Source organism: Oncorhynchus clarkii, chromosome 6, assembly GCF_045791955.1.
Source record: "Oncorhynchus clarkii lewisi isolate Uvic-CL-2024 chromosome 6, UVic_Ocla_1.0, whole genome shotgun sequence".
NCBI lineage: Eukaryota > Metazoa > Chordata > Actinopteri > Salmoniformes > Salmonidae > Oncorhynchus > Oncorhynchus clarkii.
In genome coordinates, this window is record NC_092152.1 from 82642633 (window position 1) to 82658591 (window position 15959).

The 15959-nt window shown below is 43.2% G+C and overlaps 1 protein-coding gene across 1 annotated transcript in view; it reads right to left on the bottom strand.

Annotated features, from left to right (window-relative positions):
- The window catches only part of LOC139411724 (A disintegrin and metalloproteinase with thrombospondin motifs 7-like), a 167589-nt gene that overhangs the window by 113667 nt on the left and 37963 nt on the right, over positions 1 to 15959 (bottom strand). Inside the window, exon 8 of the mRNA XM_071158396.1 lies at positions 3689 to 3832. Coding sequence (XP_071014497.1) covers positions 3689 to 3832 — 144 coding nt within the window. The remainder of the gene's footprint in view (positions 1 to 3688; positions 3833 to 15959) is intronic.

Below are 15959 nucleotides of genomic sequence, written 5' to 3' on the forward strand. Positions count from 1 at the left end.
GTCATTGTAGGCTTGCTGGTGCATGTCAGATGCACGCCAATTGATTTAATGTTTGTACGTACGGGTGCAACATTTTCACGTGACTTTAAAGTCAAGTAAACAAAGCTAAAACATTAAACCATCGTCATACATTTTACCATACACTCATTTTCCTATTTGTAACCTTGATTCTTTACTTGATGCCATATTCACTCAGACAAAGAGAAAACAGGTGCAAGTTCTGTATTGGTGCAAACACTTCTCATGTAAATCTGGACCATGTTTCCAGACATGCTCATTAGTTACCTTTTACACTGGTTTTCTGCCTTTCTTTCCGGTTGGTGCCAGTGCAGCGATCCAAACAATGTTATCAGAGCATTTTGGAGCAAGAGACTAACACTGTCGCAAGCCAATATATGAGAGCACATGCAACCAAACACATTTTAGGAAAAAATTTTAGCAGGCATGAAGATAAATCAATTAGTCAACCCAGGCCTAGATCCTGCCTAGGTCCACACAAACCCACACACACTTGGAGGCCCCAGGCAGGGGCCAGTCTGAGGCACCCCTCTCCTCACATTTTGTATGGAATGTATAGTAAAGACATCATTTAACTGTCAAATGCATTACCTTTTAATGTGCCATGAACACAACCATGACGTTTTCATCTGATTGTCAAACAAATTAATTTTAAAAAGTATCTCATATATTGGCTTGCTACAGTGTTTTCGCATGTTCATCCAAAATCATTCCAGCATCTGAAGAGTGCACTGTGCACCCACCAACTTTCCTTCAATTCGCAAGTGGCTGAAACTATCTCACTGGAGAAAGAATCTGAGCGAGCGAAATAGCTCCCCTCTGTTTTACTACATGTAGCCCATGTATCTGATGCAGTCTGGCCAAAAAAGTATGACAAGCCATAATCTTTTGTCCTGACAGCATCAGCTACAGCGCATTCTGAAAGTATTCAGAGCTGGCCGCCCGGACAAACTGAGCAGTAGGGGGAGAAGGGCCTTGGTCAGGGAGGTGACAAAAAACCTGGTGGTCACTCTGACAGAGCTCCAGAGTTCCAACCATCTCTGCAACACTCCATCAATCTGGCCTTTATGGTCGAGTGGTCAGACAGAAGCCACTCCTCAGTAAAAGGCACATGACCAAAAGGCACTCTCAGACCATGAGAAACAAGTCTCTGAATGTCCTTGAGTGGCCCAGCCAGAGCCCGGACTGAAAATAGCTGTGCAGCAACGCTCCCCATCCAACCTGACAGAGCTTGAGAGGATCCGCAGAGAAGAATGAGGGTTCCATATGGCGCCGCTAGCTAGCTAGGGTTAGGGTTCTAGGTAGCGTTCTATTTGGTAGCTAGGGTTCTATTTGGCGCCGCTAGCTAGGGTTCTATTTGGCGCCGCTAGCTAGGGTTCTATTTGGCGCTGCTAGCTAGGGTTCTATTTGGCGTTGCTTGCTAGGGTTCTATATGGCGCTGCTAACTAGGGTTCTATATGGCGCTGCTAGCTAGCGTTCCATATCACGCTGCTAGCTAGGGTTTCATATGGCGCTGCTAGCTAGGGTTCCATATGACGCTGCTAGCTAGGGTTCCATATGACGCTGCTAGCTAGGGTTCCATATGACGCTGCTAGCTAGGGTTCCAATGGCGCTGCTAACTAGGGTTCCATATGGTGCTGCTAGCTAGGGTTCCATATGGCGCTGCTAGCTAGGGTTCCAAATGACGCTGCTAGCTAGGGTTCCAAATGACGCTGCTAGCTAGGGTTCCATATGACGCTGCTAGCTAGGGTTCCAATGGCGCTGCTAGCTAGGATTCCAAATGACGCTGCTAGCTAGGGTTCTATTTGGCACTGCTAGCTAGGGTTCTATTTGGCGCTGCTAGCTAGGGTTCTATATGGCGCTGCTAGCTAGGGTTCTATATGGCGCTGCTAGCTAGGGTTCTATATGGTGCTGCCAGCTAGGTTTCTATATGGCGTTGCCAACTAGGGTTCTATATGGCATTGCCAACTAGGGTTCTATATGGCGTTGCCAGCTAGGGTTCTATATGGCGTTGCCAACTAGGGTTCTATATGGCGCTGCTAGCTAGGGTTCTATTTGGCACTGCTATCTAGGGTTCTATATAAGAGGCATGCATCATCACTACAAGAGACTATTGTGTCTGTCTAAGCCTCAGAAAGCGCAGCGCGTACGCTGTGAAGCTGATGGAGCTGACAAGAGGTATTTTTCACACTGCAAAATCACAAATAAAGCAGAAAGCATGTCTGTTGTAGTGTGACATCTTTCAGCATGTTTGCATTAAGACGGAGACACAGTCATGTCTTAGAAAATAACAAATAACATATTTTATGGACACAAACCTATGACCGGAAAGGGTGTATGATGTATTGAAATAGATCCTTTATCTTGGTTTACTTAGGAACCAAACACATCTCTGACACTTGTCTCTGAGTCTCAGATAGATTGGATGGTAGTAAGCAGTGATGGAGGTTTTGTCTATTGATCTGTGACTGAAACATTCCATACCATCCACACTATCCACATACCATCCACATACAACCCTCTCATATCCAGGCTATTTGGGTAGATGGTAGATTGAAACATTCTAAGTACCATCCACATACAACCCTCTCATATCCAGGCTATCTGGGTAGATGGTAGATTGAAACATTCTAAGTACCATCCACATACAACCCTCTCATATCCAGGCTATCTGGGTAGATGGTAGATTGAAACATTCTAAGTACCATCCACATACAACCCTCTCATATCCAGGCTATCTGGGTAGATGGTAGATTGAAACATTCTAAGTACCATCCACATACAACCCTCTCATATCCAGGCTATCTGGGTAGATGGTAGATTGAAACATTCTAAGTACCATCCACATACAACCCTCTCATATCCAGGCTATCTGGGTAGATGGTAGATTGAAACATTCTAAGTACCATCCACATACAACCCTCTCATATCCAGGCTATTTGGGTAGATGGTAGATTGAAACATTCTAAGTACCATCCACATACAACCCTCTCATATCCAGGCTATCTGGGTAGATGGTAGATTGAAACATTCTAAGTACCATCCACATACAACCCTCTCATATCCAGGCTATCTGGGTAGATGGTAGATTGAAACATTCTAAGTACCATCCACATACAACCCTCTCATATCCAGGCTATTTGGGTAGATGGTAGATTGAAAGTGGATACATCATTGGTGGAACTGCTCAATTTGAAAGCATCAAGCAACATGGAACAAAGAGACCATGGGACAATTAGAATGCACTCATAAATCAGTGCATATATCCGGTACATATTCCATTAGGTCCTTATTGGGGTGTAGTTGTATTATGGATTCAAGGGCCATCAGTGGCACAAATGATGAGTGGAATTGTAGAATAGGGAGTTAGAGACGGGAAAGAGACAGGTAAAGTGGTTTGAAGGGGATGAGGAGAGAAGAGCGAGAGAGAATAAAAGAGAGAAAGACAGATGGAGACGGAGAGAGAGGCAGAAAGAGAACAACAGATCATTTTCTCACTATGTTTGCATTCTGTTTTCCTTTGGGAACATTGCATTAAGCCTGATTGAGTGACACATTGTATGGTTTTCTACATACTATCATTTGCATTATCATTACAAAGTGTGAGAGAGAAACAGGGAGAAACTTAGACAGAATGATGAGGTCATCAGTGCGGGACAATAGAACTCACTCGAGGAAGCGGGTGATATACTGGCGGCTGCAGCGCGACCAGCTGGGGGTGGAGGTGCCATACAGGAGCTGTGGAGACATGATGAAAGGTCTTTTCCCAATCGGCTCACAGTCATTGCCGTTCCCATCATGCTGAATCCCAAAGCTGCGGCATAGAAGCACATCCCACAGAGAGAAGGGAGAGTGAGTGGGCCCTGCATGGACAATTTGACATGTATACAGATATATAGGAATATATAGACACACACACACACACACACACACAACACACACACAAATGCAAACACACACACACACACAACACAGTGAGTGGACAACTATACAATATAATATCCATTCTCAAATATACAGTATACACCAACTGGACAAAACATTAGGAACACCCAACTAATGGATTGAAGTGGATTTAACAGGTAATATCAATAAGGGATCCTGGATTCACCAGGTCAATTCGTCATGGAAAGAACAGGCATTCCTAATATTTTGTCCACTCAATATATACACACACAGCTGATGCAGTGTATATTGAGAGGCCACTGCCTAGACAGGCTGCCTAGACACACACTTTAATAAGCACATGTATGAACGTACACATTCACACAGTAGAGAGAGACCAAAGAGACAGACATGTACTGTATACACATCAAATGCTGCCAGAGCCTGCCTTGGAAAGCGCACAAAATCCTTTGACAAACATGTCTGGCAGCAGTCTTGGTGTCTTTGTAGTGGGTAGCATAGCCCGCTAAGCTAATGCGACACATTGCTTTCATCAGTCGTCGGACTTCCGGATCTCACACAAGCGTTAACCGACCCAGTCCCATTTACCCCCTATGGCCACTGAGCGGAGTATTTAGAAACCAATCTGAATCCCACTAGGGGGCTTAGCAATATATGGCACCAACAACCAATATCACAGCTTCACTCTGTGATGGTCTAAAGACTCCAAGGCGAGGGCTGAAGCCTCAAAGACGAGGCAAACTCACTTTTAATTGTATTTACATACCCTGTTGTTGTATGTAGTAAAGGGCCCCTTTCCAACAAATGCCTAAGTCAGTACTGGTTCAGTTAGAGCTCTTTAAAAAAGAAAGTGTGACACGTATAGAGACATGCTATACATTGACTGGAGTTGACCTCACCTACTATCAAACTCTATTAGGTTTTGCATTCATACACAGCATTGATAAGGTCCACTCCCTTTGAATTAAGGCTTTGACATTGACACTGATGAAACCTGACGGGGTGAGACGTTTGTCCCTAACGGAATAAACAGACGTATCTTCAATCACCTTCATCCAAAAAGAGTGGACCTTCATTTTCTTATTGGGCATTTGGATCTACGCACCACATAGCGAATTCATTTAACTTGTGTGCTGCACGACTTGTTTTCTGACTTAACTAACTTGCATCACAGTATTCTAATTCTACACTATCCTTCTATTGCTTGTCAAATGATTTTTTTATACTATTTACTTCTGAACTATAACCATAAAACATTTGCATAACTTAACATTAGTTTGAATGAGTACCATAGGAATACAGAGGTAGATGTTAAAAGTGGTCCTGCTCCTTGGCCAATCAAGCTACAAGACCAACTTAACATATATGTTCAAGCTATTTTAACATAAAATTATTTCAAAGCTTTATCAACTATAATTATATAAAATGTGCATACAGTCATGGCCAAAATTTGAGAATGACACAACAATTTATTTTCACAAAGTCTGCTGCCTCAGTTTGTATGGTGGCAATTTGCATATACTCCAGAATGTTATGAAGTCATCAGATGAATTGCAATTAATTGCAAAGTCCCTCTTTGCCATGCAAATGAACTGAATCCCCCCCCAAAATTCCACTGCACTTCAGCCCTGCCACAAAAGGACCAGCTGACATGTCAGTGATTCGCTCGTTAACACAGGTGTGAGTGTTGACGGGGACAAGGCTGGAGATCACGCTGTCATGTGGATTGAGTTCGAATAACAGACTGGAAGCTTCAAAAGGAGGGTGGTGCTTGGAATCATTGTCTTCCTCTGTCAACCATGGTTACCTGCAAGGAAACATGTGGAGTCATCATTGCTTTGCACAAAAGGGCTCCACAGGCAAAGATATTGCTGCCAGTAAGATTGCACCTAAATCAACCATTTATCGGATCATCAAGGAGAGCGGTTGTTTGGGGCATCCGGAAAAAAGCTTGTCCGGAGAAGACAAGGTGAGCGCTACCATCAGTCCTACGTCATGCCAACAGTAAAGCATCCTGAGACCATTCATATATGGGGTTGCTTCTCAGCCAAGGGAGTGGGCTCACTCACAAATTTGCCTAAGGACACAGCCATGAATAAAAAATGGTACCAACACATCATCCGAGAGCAACTTCTCCCAACCATCCAGGAACAGTTTGGTGACGAACAATGCCTTTTCCAGCATGATGGAGCACCTATAACTAAGTGGCTCAGGGAACAAACCATCGATATTTTGGGTCCATGGCCAGGAAACTCCCCAGACCTTAATCCCATTGAGAACTTGTGGTCAATCCTCAAGAGGTGGGTGAACAAAAACCCACAAATTCTGACAAACTCCAAGCATTGATTATGCAATAATGGGCTGCCATCAGTCAGGATGTGGCCCAGAAGTTAATTGACAGCATGCCAGGGCGGATTGCAGAGGTCTTGAAAAACAAGGGTCAACATTGCAAATATTGACTCTTTGCATCAACTGCGTGTAATTGTCAATAAAAAGACTTTGACACTTATGAAATGCTTGTAATTATACTTCAGTATTCCATAGTAACATCTAACCAAAATATCTAAAGACACTGAGGCAGCAAACTTTGTGAAAATTAATATTTGTGTCATTCTCAAAACTTTTGGCCACGGCTTTACATTTGCATAAAATAACTCACCCCTCTACTGCTATTGACCCATAAAAACGCATTGAAAACAGATTCACTACATGCGTAAACAGATAGTCCTCAAATAAATATCAAAACGAAGTTTGTTCGAAGTGTGACATGAGAAAGATCAGGAAATTGTTTGTCACTAAAGTGTCTCCATATATACTGTACTTCCATTCATTTATTTTTGTCTTGTGGGGCATGTGGGTGTCCTAGAGCAAAAACAACCGACATGTAAAAAGTTAAAAGTGAAAAGTTTGGACACACCTACTCATTTAAGAGTTTTTCTTTATTTTTACTATTTTCTACATTGTAGAATAATAGGGAAGACATCAAAACACACATAGAATAATGTAGTTATTTAATAGTTTTGATGTATTCGCTATTATTCTACAATGTAGAAAATAGTAAAAATAAAGAAAAACTCTTGAATGAGTAGGTGTGTCCAAACTTTTGACTGGAACTATACATGTTGGTGAGAGTCTCACCTTTACACAGATGGGTCATATTAGTGTGTAGCCCCAACTATTGGGATGCTACAGACAGAAGTTGGCAGGTCGGTTGAACCGACTTCAGATGAGTCTTGTGTGGCCTGTGGTCGTCCTAGAGCAAAACAACCCACATGTACGTGTGAGTCTCATCTTTCCATTTTCGGTCTGATAAACACCGCTCTAGCTCTGTCACCTTTCACAGCAGATGGGATGTCTCCTGGTCTGATAAACACCGCTCTAGCTCTGTCACCTTTCACAGCAGATGGGATGTCTCCTGGTCTGATAAACACCGCTCTAGCTCTGTCACCTTTCACAGCAGATGGGATGTCTCCTGGTCTGATTAACACCGCTCTAGCTCTGTCACCTTTCACAGCAGATGGGATGTCTCCTGGTCTGATAAACACCGCTCTAGCTCTGTCACCTTTCACAGCAGATGGGATGTCTCCTGGTCTGATAAACACCGCTCTAGCTCTGTCACCTTTCACAGCAAATGGGATGTCTCCTGGTCTGATAAACACCGCTCTAGCTCTGTCACCTTTCACAGCAGATGGGATGTCTCCTGGTCTGACAAACACCGCTCTAGCTCTGTCACCTTTCACAGCAGATGTCTCCTGGTCTGATAAACACCGCTCTAGCTCTGTCACCTTTCACAGCAGATGCAGAAGTGTTACTTAAGTGGATGTGGTGGATTGAGATGCATCCAATGCAAAACAACACCAGATCTCTAGTTGAAACTGACAGATGATTAAATGTTTTCTATTATGCTAATTAGACTTCAGCAGGGGGAGAGGACAGCGACCTTATGGGGTTTAAATCATTCAAGCTAGAGACACCAAACCAACTTTCTCATGTTCAGGCTATCCTAACTTCAAATTCTTTCAAATGTTTATCAACTATAACTATATAAACGTGCATTAATTAGCATAAAATAACCTACTGACAGTAACTCTTTAACCATTCAAGCTAGAGACATCAAACCAACTGTTACATGATGAGGCTATCCTATCCTATCCTATCCTATCCTATCCTATCCTATCCTATTCTATCCTATCCTATCCTATCCTATCCTATCCTATCCTATCCTATCCTATCCTATCAATCAATCCTTCACAAGCACAACACATTTTCTTTTTATAAAACAGTTTTTCAAAATAAAGTACTTACAACCACATACCACAGTCAAAGTATCACCTAGCTATGTTAAGATGAATGCACAAATTATAAGTCTGATAATGACTACATTGTAAAAAATGTATTGTGCATTGTATTTGGCAAACGTGACAAATTCAATTTGGAACAAAGTTTCTTCTGGTTGTGATTTTTTTTCTCAACTGCTTTTTCTGCTCAATAAAAGCACATCCTTGAAATCACGCTCTCTTTCTTTCGCTCTCTCTCGCTCTCTCTCTCTCAAATCAAAATTGTATTAGTCCTGGATCATTTTGCTATTAAAGACCACAATAGAGATTTGTTTGTTTGTGTTCTTGAGTGTGCTGCCATTGCATTTGTGTGTGGCTGTATATGCTTTTAATTTTCAAAATACTTATTTGAGAGGGGGATAATTTCATAGACATATTCTGTTATTATTCACAAATGTCAATGTCATTGTGCCCACATCAACAATGTGTTTGTATCAATGCATTGGTGTTTGGCTGTATGTGTTTTTGATTGTCTAATTAGTTTACTTCCAAAGCCATAGTGTCTGCCTCAACAACAACAGACCATACTTCCAAAGCCATAGTGTCTGCCTCAACAACAACAGACCATGTTTCCAAAGCCATAGTGTCTGCCTCAACAACAACAGACCATATTTCCAAAGCCATAGTGTCTGCCTCAACAACAACAGACCATATTTCCAAAGCCATAGTGTCTGCCTCAACAACAACAGACCATATTTCCAAAGCCATAGTGTCTGCCTCAACAACAACAGACCATACTTCCAAAGCCATAGTGTCTGCCTCAACAACAACACAACACTGAGGACAAAGCCATAGTGTCTGCCTCAACAACAACAGAACACTGAGGACAAAGCCATAGTGTCTGCCTCAACAACAACAGACCATATTTCTAAAGCCATAGTGTCTGCCTCAACAACAACAGACCATGTTTCCAAAGCCATAGTGTCTGCCTCAACAACAACAGAACACTGAGGACAAAGCCATAGTGTCTGCCTCAACAACAACAGACCATATTTCTAAAGCCATAGTGTCTGCCTCAACAACAACAGACCATATTTCCAAAGCCATAGTGTCTGCCTCAACAACAACAGACCATGTTTCCAAAGCCATAGTGTCTGCCTCAACAACAACAGACCATGTTTCCAAAGCCATAGTGTCTGCCTCAACAACAACAGACCATATTTCCAAAGCCATAGTGTCTGCCTCAACAACAACAGACCATATTTCTAAAGCCATAGTGTCTGCCTCAACAACAACAGACCATATTTCCAAAGCCATAGTGTCTGCCTCAACAACAACAGACCATATTTCCAAAGCCATAGTGTCTGCCTCAACAACAACAGACCATATTTCCAAAGCCATAGTGTCTGCCTCAACAACAACAGACCATACTTCCAAAGCCATAGTGTCTGCCTCAACAACAACACAACACTGAGGACAAAGCCATAGTGTCTGCCTCAACAACAACAGAACACTGAGGACAAAGCCATAGTGTCTGCCTCAACAACAACAGACCATATTTCTAAAGCCATAGTGTCTGCCTCAACAACAACAGACCATGTTTCCAAAGCCATAGTGTCTGCCTCAACAACAACAGAACACTGAGGACAAAGCCATAGTGTCTGCCTCAACAACAACAGACCATATTTCTAAAGCCATAGTGTCTGCCTCAACAACAACAGAACACCGAGGACAAAGCCATAGTGTCTGCCTCAACAACAACAGACCATATTTCCAAAGCCATAGTGTCTGCCTCAACAACAACAGACCATGTTTCTAAAGTCATAGTGTCTGCCTCAACAACAACAGACCATGTTTCCAAAGCCATAGTGTCTGCCTCAACAACAACAGACCATATTTCCAAAGCCAGTGTCTGCCTCAACAACAACAGAACACTGAGGACAAAGCCATAGTGTCTGCCTCAACAACAACAGACCATATTTCCAAAGCCATAGTGTCTGCCTCAACAACAACAGACCATATTTCCAAAGCCATAGTGTCTGCCTCAACAACAACAGAACACTGAGGACAAAGCCATAGTGTCTGCCTCAACAACAACAGAACACTGAGGACAAAGCCATAGTGTCTGCCTCAACAACAACAGAACACTGAGGACAAAGCCATAGTGTCTGCCTCAACAACAACAGAACACTGAGGACAAAGCCATAGTGTCTGCCTCAACAACAACAGACCATGTTTCCAAAGCCATAGTGTCTGCCTCAACAACAACAGACCATATTTCCAAAGCCATAGTGTCTGCCTCAACAACAACAGACCATATTTCCAAAGCCATAGTGTCTGCCTCAACAACAACAGACCATGTTTCCAAAGCCATAGTGTCTGCCTCAACAACAACAGACCATGTTTCCAAAGCCATAGTGTCTGCCTCAACAACAACAGAACACTGAGGACAAAGCCATAGTGTCTGCCTCAACAACAACAGAACACTGAGGACAAAGCCATAGTGTCTGCCTCAACAACAACAGACCATGTTTCCAAAGCCATAGTGTCTGCCTCAACAACAACAGACCATATTTCCAAAGCCATAGTGTCTGCCTCAAGAACAACAGAACACTGAGGACAAAGCCATAGTGTCTGCCTCAACAACAACAGACCATGTTTCCAAAGCCATAGTGTCTGCCTCAACAACAACAGACCATATTTCCAAAGCCATAGTGTCTGCCTCAACAACAACAGAACACTGAGGACAAAGCCATAGTGTCTGCCTCAACAACAACAGACCATATTTCTAAAGCCATAGTGTCTGCCTCAACAACAACAGACCATATTTCCAAAGCCATAGTGTCTGCCTCAACAACAACAGACCATGTTTCTAAAGCCATAGTGTCTGCCTCAACAACAACAGAACACTGAGGACAAAGCCATAGTGTCTGCCTCAACAACAACAGAACACTGAGGACAAAGCCATAGTGTCTGCCTCAACAACAACAGAACACTGAGGACAAAGCCATAGTGTCTGCCTCAACAACAACAGACCATATATCCAAAGCCATAGTGTCTGCCTCAACAACAACAGACCATATTTCCAAAGCCATAGTGTCTGCCTCAACAACAACAGAACACTGAGGACAAAGCCATAGTGTCTGCCTCAACAACAACAGACCATATTTCCAAAGCCATAGTGTCTGCCTCAACAACAACAGACCATATTTCCAAAGCCATAGTGTCTGCCTCAACAACAACAGAACACTGAGGACAAAGCCATAGTGTCTGCCTTAACAACAACAGAACACTGAGGACAAAGCCATAGTGTCTGCCTCAACAACAACAGACCATATTTCCAAAGCCATAGTGTCTGCCTCAACAACAACAGACCATGTTTCCAAAGCCAGTGTCTGCCTCAACAACAACAGAACACTGAGGACAAAGCCATAGTGTCTGCCTCAACAACAACAGACCATATTTCCAAAGCCATAGTGTCTGCCTCAACAACAACAGACCATATTTCCAAAGCCATAGTGTCTGCCTCAACAACAACAGAACACTGAGGACAAAGCCATAGTGTCTGCCTCAACAACAACAGAACACTGAGGACAAAGCCATAGTGTCTGCCTCAACAACAACAGAACACTGAGGACAAAGCCATAGTGTCTGCCTCAACAACAACAGAACACTGAGGACAAAGCCATAGTGTCTGCCTCAACAACAACAGACCATGTTTCCAAAGCCATAGTGTCTGCCTCAACAACAACAGACCATATTTCCAAAGCCATAGTGTCTGCCTCAACAACAACAGACCATATTTCCAAAGCCATAGTGTCTGCCTCAACAACAACAGACCATATTTCCAAAGCCATAGTGTCTGCCTCAACAACAACAGACCATATTTCCAAAGCCATAGTGTCTGCCTCAACAACAACAGACCATATTTCCAAAGCCATAGTGTCTGCCTCAACAACAACAGACCATACTTCCAAAGCCATAGTGTCTGCCTCAACAACAACACAACACTGAGGACAAAGCCATAGTGTCTGCCTCAACAACAACAGAACACTGAGGACAAAGCCATAGTGTCTGCCTCAACAACAACAGACCATATTTCTAAAGCCATAGTGTCTGCCTCAACAACAACAGACCATGTTTCCAAAGCCATAGTGTCTGCCTCAACAACAACAGAACACTGAGGACAAAGCCATAGTGTCTGCCTCAACAACAACAGACCATATTTCTAAAGCCATAGTGTCTGCCTCAACAACAACAGACCATATTTCCAAAGCCATAGTGTCTGCCTCAACAACAACAGACCATGTTTCCAAAGCCATAGTGTCTGCCTCAACAACAACAGACCATGTTTCCAAAGCCATAGTGTCTGCCTCAACAACAACAGACCATATTTCCAAAGCCATAGTGTCTGCCTCAACAACAACAGACCATATTTCCAAAGCCATAGTGTCTGCCTCAACAACAACAGACCATATTTCCAAAGCCATAGTGTCTGCCTCAACAACAACAGACCATATTTCCAAAGCCATAGTGTCTGCCTCAACAACAACAGACCATATTTCCAAAGCCATAGTGTCTGCCTCAACAACAACAGACCATACTTCCAAAGCCATAGTGTCTGCCTCAACAACAACAACACTGAGGACAAAGCCATAGTGTCTGCCTCAACAACAACAGAACACTGAGGACAAAGCCATAGTGTCTGCCTCAACAACAACAGACCATATTTCTAAAGCCATAGTGTCTGCCTCAACAACAACAGACCATGTTTCCAAAGCCATAGTGTCTGCCTCAACAACAACAGAACACTGAGGACAAAGCCATAGTGTCTGCCTCAACAACAACAGACCATATTTCTAAAGCCATAGTGTCTGCCTCAACAACAACAGAACACTGAGGACAAAGCCATAGTGTCTGCCTCAACAACAACAGACCATATTTCCAAAGCCATAGTGTCTGCCTCAACAACAACAGACCATGTTTCCAAAGCCATAGTGTCTGCCTCAACAACAACAGACCATGTTTCCAAAGCCATAGTGTCTGCCTCAACAACAACAGACCATATTTCCAAAGCCATAGTGTCTGCCTCAACAACAACAGACCATATTTCCAAAGCCATAGTGTCTGCCTCAACAACAACAGACCATATTTCCAAAGCCATAGTGTCTGCCTCAACAACAACAGACCATATTTCCAAAGCCATAGTGTCTGCCTCAACAACAACAGAACATATTTCCAAAGCCATAGTGTCTGCCTCAACAACAACAGAACACTGAGGACAAAGCCATAGTGTCTGCCTCAACAACAACAGAACACTGAGGACAAAGCCATAGTGTCTGCCTCAACAACAACAGAACACTGAGGACAAAGCCAGTGTCTGCCTCAACAACAACAGAACACTGAGGACAAAGCCATAGTGTCTGCCTCAACAACAACAGACCATGTTTCCAAAGCCATAGTGTCTGCCTCAACAACAACAGACCATATTTCCAAAGCCATAGTGTCTGCCTCAACAACAACAGACCATATTTCCAAAGCCATAGTGTCTGCCTCAACAACAACAGACCATGTTTCCAAAGCCATAGTGTCTGCCTCAACAACAACAGACCATGTTTCCAAAGCCATAGTGTCTGCCTCAACAACAACAGAACACTGAGGACAAAGCCATAGTGTCTGCCTCAACAACAACAGAACACTGAGGACAAAGCCATAGTGTCTGCCTCAACAACAACAGACCATGTTTCCAAAGCCATAGTGTCTGCCTCAACAACAACAGACCATATTTCCAAAGCCATAGTGTCTGCCTCAAGAACAACAGAACACTGAGGACAAAGCCATAGTGTCTGCCTCAACAACAACAGACCATGTTTCCAAAGCCATAGTGTCTGCCTCAACAACAACAGACCATATTTCCAAAGCCATAGTGTCTGCCTCAACAACAACAGAACACTGAGGACAAAGCCATAGTGTCTGCCTCAACAACAACAGACCATATTTCTAAAGCCATAGTGTCTGCCTCAACAACAACAGACCATATTTCCAAAGCCATAGTGTCTGCCTCAACAACAACAGACCATGTTTCTAAAGCCATAGTGTCTGCCTCAACAACAACAGAACACTGAGGACAAAGCCATAGTGTCTGCCTCAACAACAACAGAACACTGAGGACAAAGCCATAGTGTCTGCCTCAACAACAACAGAACACTGAGGACAAAGCCATAGTGTCTGCCTCAACAACAACAGACCATATATCCAAAGCCATAGTGTCTGCCTCAACAACAACAGACCATATTTCCAAAGCCATAGTGTCTGCCTCAACAACAACAGAACACTGAGGACAAAGCCATAGTGTCTGCCTCAACAACAACAGACCATATTTCCAAAGCCATAGTGTCTGCCTCAACAACAACAGACCATATTTCCAAAGCCATAGTGTCTGCCTCAACAACAACAGAACACTGAGGACAAAGCCATAGTGTCTGCCTTAACAACAACAGAACACTGAGGACAAAGCCATAGTGTCTGCCTCAACAACAACAGACCATATTTCCAAAGCCATAGTGTCTGCCTCAACAACAACAGACCATATTTCCAAAGCCATAGTGTCTGCCTCAACAACAACAGACCATATTTCCAAAGCCATAGTGTCTGCCTCAACAACAACAGACCATGTTTCTAAAGCCATAGTGTCTGCCTCAACAACAACAGACCATATTTCCAAAGCCATAGTGTCTGCCTCAACAACAACAGACCATATTTCCAAAGCCATAGTGTCTGCCTCAACAACAACAGAACACTGAGGACAAAGCCATAGTGTCTGCCTCAACAACAACAGACCATATTTCCAAAGCCATAGTGTCTGCCTCAACAACAACAGAACACTGAGGACAAAGCCATAGTGTCTGCCTCAACAACAACAGAACACTGAGGACAAAGCCATAGTGTCTGCCTCAACAACAACAGACCATGTTTCCAAAGCCATAGTGTCTGCCTCAACAACAACAGACCATATTTCCAAAGCCATAGTGTCTGCCTCAACAACAACAGACCATGTTTCCAAAGCCATAGTGTCTGCCTCAACAACAACAGAACACTGAGGACAAAGCCATAGTGTCTGCCTCAACAACAACAGAACACTGAGGACAAAGCCATAGTGTCTGCCTCAACAACAACAGAACACTGAGGACAAAGCCATAGTGTCTGCCTCAACAACAACAGAACACTGAGGACAAAGCCATAGTGTCTGCCTCAACAACAACAGAACACTGAGGACAAAGCCATAGTGTCTGCCTCAACAACAACAGACCATATTTCTAAAGCCATAGTGTCTGCCTCAACAACAACAGACCATGTTTCCAAAGCCATAGTGTCTGCCTCAACAACAACAGAACACTGAGGACAAAGCCATAGTGTCTGCCTCAACAACAACAGACCATATTTCTAAAGCCATAGTGTCTGCCTCAACAACAACAGACCATATTTCCAAAGCCATAGTGTCTGCCTCAACAACAACAGACCATGTTTCCAAAGCCATAGTGTCTGCCTCAACAACAACAGACCATGTTTCCAAAGCCATAGTGTCTGCCTCAACAACAACAGACCATATTTCCAAAGCCATAGTGTCTGCCTCAACAACAACAGACCATATTTCTAAAGCCATAGTGTCTGCCTCAACAACAACAGACCATATTTCCAAAGCCATAGTGTCTGCCTCAACAACAACAGACCATATTTCCAAAGCCATAGTGTCTGCCT